General features: G+C 43.8%; 1 protein-coding gene across 3 annotated transcripts; it reads left to right on the plus strand.

Moving 5' to 3' along the window:
* The first annotated feature begins 1,161 nt into the window (after positions 1-1,161).
* Positions 1,162-7,884, plus strand: LOC127778133 (auxin response factor 16). Of its 3 annotated transcripts, XM_052304790.1 has the most exons (13): positions 1,162-1,778; positions 2,030-2,142; positions 2,234-2,329; positions 2,427-2,483; positions 2,569-2,724; positions 2,826-2,910; positions 3,151-3,241; positions 3,320-3,484; positions 3,574-3,769; positions 4,017-4,155; positions 4,605-6,292; positions 6,993-7,183; positions 7,268-7,884. In XM_052304790.1, the coding sequence occupies exons 1-13, from the start codon at positions 1,733-1,735 to the stop codon at positions 7,410-7,412; spliced, it is 3,168 nt and encodes a 1,055-aa protein (XP_052160750.1). In that variant the 5' UTR covers positions 1,162-1,732; the 3' UTR covers positions 7,413-7,884. The 3 variants fall into 3 exon arrangements, with proteins under 3 accessions (XP_052160750.1, XP_052160751.1, XP_052160752.1); XM_052304791.1 differs by lacking the exons at positions 1,162-1,778; positions 2,030-2,142 and having other exon boundaries at positions 2,237-2,329; positions 2,431-2,483; XM_052304792.1 differs by lacking the exons at positions 1,162-1,778; positions 2,030-2,142; positions 2,234-2,329; positions 2,427-2,483 and having other exon boundaries at positions 2,588-2,724; positions 2,809-2,910.
* The last annotated feature ends 450 nt before the right edge of the window (positions 7,885-8,334 follow it).

The following is an 8,334-nucleotide window of genomic DNA, read 5'->3' on the forward strand; positions in this document are numbered from 1 at the left end:
CGCCCCCGGCCGGATCCCACGGGCGTCGATCCAAAAAACAGACGATCTCCATCTCTTACACCACTTCACTGCACCAACAATCAATCCATCAACATGCACTACTATATGGTACTAGTCCTAATATAATAACTCCTAAGTTAGCAGCTTATTACCAATGTATTTGTTTAGGTTGTGTTTAGATACATGGGTGCAAATTTTTAGCGTGTCACATTGAATATACGGATACACATTTAAAGTATTAAACGTAGTCTAATAACAAAACAAATTATAGAATCCGCCTATAAACCACGAGACGAATTTATTAAGCCTAATCAATCCATCATTAGCAAATATTTACTGTAGCACCACATTGTTAAATCATAGCGCAATTAGGCTTAAAAGATTCGTCTCATAATTTATAATTAGTTATTTTTTCGTTTATATTTAATCCATATATTTAACCTATATATGTATTTAAATATTCGATGTGACAGTCTATAAAATTTTAATAGAGTATTTAAACATGCCCTTACTTGATTAATATAACCCTATCAAGAAGTTATCCTGTCATCTAGAAGCTTAACTTGAATGAAAAAAAATGCATAGTGTGGTGTCGCTCTCATGCTCAGTTGGTCACTTGGTAATGACTCTCACATACATGGATGCATGCATCCTGAAGTCCTGCCCCGAAATGGACCAACACTCACCTAGAGAGTTTTTAAGGCCAACAGTAACAGGCGACCGCTCTCCATCTCATCTCAACCATGTGCCGTTGCAGGGTGTACCACGTGGCCCTGTCCACCTTGCTGTTCCTCCCTAATTAGTACTCCACTCCACAAAACACCTCCTTCCCCTTCCACGCCCAAAATTTCATCGCTAAACACGGTAACAAACTAGCAACACGAACACGCACGACACCTGCGTTCCCGTCACGCTTTCGCCGTGCCAAAGCCGTGACGTGCGCGCGCGTTCGCCTTCGCCGTCGCGGCGCGGCGCGCCACGGCACGGCACCCCTCGGCACGCGTCGCTCTAGGTGAACACCAGTACTACACCACCCCGTCGCGTCGCGATCCGCCTACGTCTACGTGCGCGGCCGTGCCGCCGAATCGGCAGCGACCAACCAACCGCGACGCGCGCGCGCGCGGCGCGGGCGCGGCCATTTTTTTTTTTACTGCGCTTTGCTCCGCCCCCGCCGCTGCGGCGCGCCCCCACGCACGCCGCGCGCGCCGCGGCGCTCGTCTCGTCTCCCCGGGTTTTTTAAACCCCACCATCTTGTCTCCCTCCTCGGCTTCCTCCTCCACTTGCTTCGTCGTCGTCGTCGTCCTCCTCCTCTCTCTACTCTCTCTCTCCGAACCATCCTTCCCACCCGGCACGCCGCCGCGCGCTGTTCCCGACGGCGGCCGGTGGCCGGAGTGAGAGGCTGGGTGTACTGTCCGCTGATGCTCGTGGGAGGCGGCGGCGGCGGCGTGTGATGAGCGGAGGCCGCGTGGGCGAGAACCTGTCGCGTCGGCACGGCGGCGGCGGCGGTGGCGAGGGCTCGTCAGGCTTGGCCACGCTTTGCTCCCTTCGCAGTGGCGCTCCCCTGGTGCCGAATATTATACTCGCCGCCGCCTCGTGCCGCCTACTTTAGGCGGAAAGGGGGAGAGCTCTCCTATCCTAGCTGCTGCTGCTGCCACTGGCTAAGTTGGTAAAAGGTGGAGGAGGCGGATATTCGTGTATCCGGAGGAGAGATTTGGATCGGGATCTCGCCGGGATGAAGGATCAGGGATCATCCGGTGTGTCTCCCGCCCCAGGGGAAGGTGAGAAGAATCCTTTTGCTCTTTGCTCATGTGCTTGCTTCCTTTGCATTGTTCAGAAAAATTCAGGTCGTTTTGCTTGAGCATTTGCCGAATTCATGGCCATCATCGTTGCCGCAGCGCACATTTGCAGTGAAACCTTGCTCATGGCCTCCTCCTCCTCCTCCCTATGAATCTTATCGCATTAGCGTGTGCTGTGTAGTGTGAGGTTGGATACACTGCTGTAACAACTGAGCATGGGTTTTGCAAAGCAGGGGAGAAGAAAGCCATCAATTCGGAGCTATGGCATGCTTGTGCCGGGCCTCTTGTGTCGCTGCCGCCGGTGGGCAGTCTCGTCGTGTACTTCCCTCAGGGTCATAGCGAGCAGGTGAACAATTTTGTCATCTTACTGTCTGAAATGTGCTGAATCGTGACAAGTTTCTGAAAATTTTCTTGTTTTCTGGTATGCCTTTGTTTAGGTTGCTGCTTCCATGCACAAGGAGCTGGACAACATCCCTGGTTATCCCTCTCTTCCGTCTAAGCTGATCTGCAAACTTCTGAGTCTCACCTTACATGTATGTGCATAGTACTTTCCACTTTGATGCTATAGTTGTGTTTTTCCTTTTTCATCTTTGCTAATTGGGTGCGCGCAACATGTTTTTTATTGTTCAGGCAGATTCTGAAACTGATGAAGTTTATGCTCAGATGACACTTCAACCAGTCAATAAAGTATGTAAGATGATGATCTATTTGATTATGGGAACACACTATTTATCTCCGTGAAATTGAAATATGTTTTCTGGATGTGTTTTAGTATGATCGAGATGCAATGCTGGCATCTGAACTGGGCCTGAAGCAAAACAAGCAACCAGCGGAGTTCTTTTGCAAAACGCTGACGGCGAGCGACACAAGTACCCATGGTGGATTTTCAGTGCCACGTCGTGCGGCGGAGAAGATATTTCCACCACTAGTATGCAGAGTTTCTTCATAACCCTTGCAGTAATTTTGATGGAACTATGCATTTATCAGATGCAGTGAATACCTGCCTTACCAGGATAACATGTTCGATAGGACTTTACCATGCAACCACCAGCACAAGAGCTCATCGCCAAGGATCTGCATGATATTTCATGGAAATTTCGACACATTTACCGAGGTATGCCAAACTGCTAACTGCTCAGAGAATATCTGTACATTGACTTGGTTTTATATTTATTTCATTGCCACATTTTTTTTGACAGACCCATTACTTACACTTAGTTAGCACTTTGCATCTAGTTTTCCTGCTTTTTCTTTGAACTGCTAAGGATGTCTCTGTCCTGGGACATGGTGGCCGATCAATCAATTGCATTCTGTACTTACCTGTATACTACTGTACCTTCACATGGACACGCAGGTCAACCAAAGAGGCACCTTCTGACAACTGGTTGGAGCGTCTTTGTCAGCACCAAAAGGCTTCTAGCTGGTGATTCAGTTCTGTTTATAAGGTAGCACACTGAAATTCAAGTGCATCGATTTGTCTAAATCGTTTCAAGAAATATTGATTCTACATCTTTTGTTTGCAGGGATGAGAAATCTCAGCTTCTATTAGGCATACGCCGTGCTACCAGACCCCAACCAGCTCTATCGTCATCAGTTCTATCAAGTGATAGCATGCACATTGGGATTCTAGCTGCTGCAGCACATGCTGCTGCAAACAGTAGCCCATTTACTATTTTCTACAATCCAAGGTATTATAGTTCTTACTTGATATCCCATTATCCCAATGCACTCTCTGCTACCCTTTGGGACTATGAACTCATTGTTGTTATTCTGATAGGGCAAGTCCATCAGAATTTGTCATTCCTTTAGCGAAATATAACAAGGCTTTGTATACACAAGTATCTCTTGGAATGCGGTTCAGAATGCTGTTTGAGACAGAGGATTCAGGGGTTCGAAGATATATGGGAACAATCACAGGTATTGGTGACTTGGATCCAGTGCGCTGGAAGAACTCTCATTGGCGAAACCTTCAGGTGCGCTACTCTTTTCTTCTTTTAGTTCTGCAATGTGTCACATTCATACATCTCATTCTCATCTATGATCTGTAAGAAATAACAAAATATCTGGATTAATTATTTGTATTAAATTAGAAAATTCAACCTCATTTTGAAGAAATCTTTGAAATAAGATTGCCTAACACCCTATAGAATTGTTGTTTGCAAGTTTGTTTAGCATATTATACAAAACCTTCCCTGACTTCACCTCCTCTTTCTAAGTTAGGTTGGTTGGGATGAATCAACAGCATCTGAGAGGCGCACTCGTGTTTCAATATGGGAGATTGAACCAGTCGCAACACCTTTTTATATTTGTCCACCACCATTTTTCAGGCCAAAACTTCCTAAGCAGCCAGGAATGCCAGGTACAGATACTTCCACTCAACATTATATATATATTAGCTAGTATTACTATTTAGGGAATAGTGTAATATGCAGATCATTTTGATCTTTGGGAATTAGTGCTTCAATCATACAGTCATTCTCTTCTTGCTGAACTCATTAAGCTTGTAAAGAACACTGCATTTTCACCAACGTGCATACGCATTATACTAAAAATGGTTTGCTTCTTGCATGCATATGAACTTGATGCATCTGTTAACAGCAAGAGGTTCTAGCCAAAGCGCATAAACACACTTCAATTCTCTTAAATGTAGTTGCTTCTTGATTGTGTATAAACTTGAAATATTAATAATCAGCAAGAACTGTGGATTTGTTGTTTGTTACCTGTGTACAAGTTAACTTCCTTGCAAATTTTGCTTGCATTTTCTTAAGATTAGTTTGGTCCTCACATGAAAATTGCTAAAACTTGCAGATGATGAAAATGAAGTTGAGAGTGCTTTCAAAAGAGCCATGCCATGGCTTGCTGATGACTTTGCCCTGAAAGATGTGCAAAGTTCATTATTTCCAGGTCTGAGCCTAGTCCAATGGATGGCTATGCAACAGAATCCTCAGATGCTAACAGCTGCGTCCCAAACAGTGCAATCACCGTACTTGAACTCCAATGCATTGGCTATGCAGGATGTGATGGGTAGTAGCAACGAGGACCCAACAAAAAGATTGAACACACAGGCACAAAATATGGTTTTACCTAATTTACAGGTTGGCTCAAAAGTGGATCACCCTGTAATGTCTCAACATCAACAGCAGCCACACCAACTATCACAACAGCAGCAGGTCCAGCCATCGCAGCAAAGTTCTGTGGTTTTACAGCAACATCAAGCCCAGTTGCTGCAGCAGAACGCCATTCACTTGCAGCAGCAGCAAGAACATCTCCAGCGGCAGCAGTCACAACCGGCACAGCAGTTGAAGGCTGCTTCAAGTCTGCATTCAGTGGAACAGCACAAGCTGAAAGAACAGACTTCAGGTGGGCAGGTTGCCTCACAAGCACAAATGTTAAACCAGATTTTCCCACCATCTTCATCGCAGCTACAACAGTTAGGTTTACCCAAGTCACCTACTCATCGCCAAGGGTTGACAGGATTACCAATTGCAGGTTCTTTGCAGCAGCCCACACTAACTCAGACATCTCAAGTCCAGCAAGCAGCCGAATATCAGCAGGCCCTCCTACAGAGTCAGCAACAGCAACAGCAACTGCAACTGCAACAACTGTCACAACCAGAAGTACAGCTGCAGCTGCTTCAAAAGATTCAACAACAAAACATGCTATCTCAGCTGAACCCACAACATCAGTCCCAGTTGATTCAACAATTGTCTCAGAAAAGCCAGGAAATTCTACAGCAACAAATTTTGCAACATCAATTTGGTGGGTCTGATTCTATTGGTCAACTCAAGCAATCACCGTTGCAGCAAGATCCTTTAAACCACATGACAGGATCTTTGACGCCCCAGCAACTTGTCAGATCACATTCGGCACTTGCTGAGAGTGGGGATCCATCCAGTTCAACTGCTCCATCCGCCAGCCGTATTTCTCCAATAAATTCGCTGAGTAGGGCAAACCAAGGAAGCAGAAATTTAACTGACATGGTGGCAACACCACAAATTGACAACTTACTTCAGGAAATTCAAAGCAAGCCAGATAATCGAATTAAGAATGACATACAGAGCAAAGAAACAGTCCCTATACATAACCGACATCCAGTTTCTGATCAACTTGATGCATCATCTGCTACCTCCTTTTGTTTAGACGAGAGCCCACGAGAAGGTTTTTCCTTCCCTCCAGTTTGTTTGGATAACAATGTTCAAGTTGATCCAAGAGATAACTTTCTTATTGCGGAAAATGTGGACGCATTGATGCCAGATGCCCTGTTGTCAAGAGGTATGGCTTCAGGAAAGGGCATGTGCACTCTGACTTCTGGACAAAGGGATCACAGGGATGTCGAGAATGAGCTATCATCTGCTGCATTCAGTTCCCAGTCATTTGGTGTGCCTGACATGTCCTTTAAGCCTGGATGTTCAAGTGACGTTGCTGTTACTGATGCCGGAATGCCAAGCCAAGGTTTGTGGAATAATCAAACACAACGGATGAGAACTTTCACTAAGGTTGGTACAGTTCTTTTGAGGACACATTTATTCTGGACCTACATTTGTCTGCGATCTTTCAAAATTGTGAAAATGCACATATCAAAAGCTACCTTATTGGGTGCATACATGTCTAGCTTGAGAAAGTTTTGCTTGATTCAAGATCAGAGGGCTAAGTTAGAAAACCTGAATTGTTCTTGTTAGTAATCAATTAATCACTAAGTTAGATATCGCCTGCATCTTTTTTTTGTGAACTATCAACGTCGTTGAATAGGACCAATGAATTTTCGGATACATGTGTCATTCTATCGTTTGTGATTTAAAAAATTGACAACCAATTTGAACATGACAAGTGGGCCCTGACCCACAGATGAGCGTGGCATTGACTAGCATTTCTCAGACACAAACTATAGGGTAACATGTAGCTAGATGACCCACCAATGATTCCTGACATCAGTTGGCACATACTAATAATGTAACTCCAGAAATGTTAAACGTTGTTTGTGATATTTTTGCTGCCTTTCATGTCTATGTTGGTCATGTTTTTTGGGGGAACATATGTTGGTCAGGTTTAGCGAGAACTAAATATCCTGCATTCCTGCTCATGTTCTGGAGCATCATCATTTATTCCAAATTTCTATGCCAAACAATGGCTTAACGATCCAACTATTATCCTTTATTCTCAAACTGTCCTCTTATGTGGCAAACTATCTTCATGAAGGTTCAAAAGCGTGGTTCTGTGGGGAGATCAATTGATATCACAAGATATCGAGATTATGATGAACTTAGGCATGATCTTGCATGCATGTTTGGTATCCAAGGTCAACTTGAAGATCCATATAGGATGGATTGGAAGCTAGTCTATGTTGATCATGAGAATGATATCCTTCTTGTCGGCGACGACCCTTGGGAGTAAGTGCTTCCCTTCCCTCCTCTTGGATCCAATACAATTCTATAGCTAGCCCCTCCTGATGATTTAGAAAATTTGATATGCAGGGAATTTGTGGGCTGTGTGAAGAGCATCAAAATACTCTCAGCTGCTGAAGTACAACAGATGAGCTTGGATGGTGACCTTGGTGGCGTCCCTCCACAAACACAGGCCTGTAGTGCCTCTGATGATGCAAATGCATGGAGAGGTTGAGGTTCCTGACAGTAAATACTAAATTATCCTTACCATTCTTTTTAAGGATACTTGAGAGACTCAAGGATCAAATACACACCTAGGGATCTAGAGCCAACTCACTGACAAATTGATCAAAATGCTTCGATTAGGCGGAGGATGTTCAGTGAACCGCCTTGTTATGGAGCTCTTGACATTTTGTTCACACTAAAACTGGCAACCTATCCTCATAGTCAGATTAATTTCTTCTTTTCTTTTTGGCATACAGAACTGATTTTCAGTTTCATAAGCTACCTATGTTTATCTGGGACTTGTTCATTGTAATCTTACAAGTTCATAAACAATCTGACCGTATATACATGCTGTTGTATCTCCCAATGTAATACTCGGATGATTCTATTGGTGTTTCCACTACAGAAGTAAAAAGTTGTATGGCCAAAGGCGTTCTATTGTCTGAAGAAACAGTACATATATAGTGCAGCACTTTTGGCTATCGTTTTCCTTTTCCTTTTTCTTTTCCCGAGAGATGTGCAGCGATTTCTGTTCATTCCAATGTTGATGAGTCCCCAGTTGAGGGTGCTCAGTGTTCACATCCTGGTTTATAATTGAATCCGAATTTACCCAAAGATAGCTATACTAAAAGATGATTTTGCTTGAACCAGTACTCTAAACCAAATCTAAGCCATTTATATGTGCTTTAAGATTTGTGCTAATGCAAACTTCCAAAAATTCAAACGAAGCCAACCCATTTTCATATAAATTGCACAAATCTTAGCGAGTTCATGTACTGAACTAGTGATGGATCCATCCAATTCTTTTATTGCAAATTCTCAGGCCATTTTGGTTTGAAGCCAAAATGTACCCTACCAAATTGTTTGTCACTTTGAATAGTATTTTGTTAGTGTTTGGTTTGCTGCCAAAATATACCAATAGCAAAAAAAAA

Source organism: Oryza glaberrima, chromosome 6 (genome assembly GCF_000147395.1).
Source record: "Oryza glaberrima chromosome 6, OglaRS2, whole genome shotgun sequence".
Classification (NCBI taxonomy): domain Eukaryota; kingdom Viridiplantae; phylum Streptophyta; class Magnoliopsida; order Poales; family Poaceae; genus Oryza; species Oryza glaberrima.

Coding starts and splice junctions, on each gene's coding strand:
- LOC127778133 (XM_052304790.1), top strand. CDS start 1,733: ATGAAGGATCAGGGATCATCCGGTGTGTCTCCCGCCCCAGGGGAAG. Junction 1,779..2,029: donor GTCTCCCGCCCCAGGGGAAG/GTGAGAAGAATC, acceptor TTTGCAAAGCAG/GGGAGAAGAAAGCCATCAAT. Junction 2,911..3,150: donor ATTTCGACACATTTACCGAG/GTATGCCAAACT, acceptor ATGGACACGCAG/GTCAACCAAAGAGGCACCTT.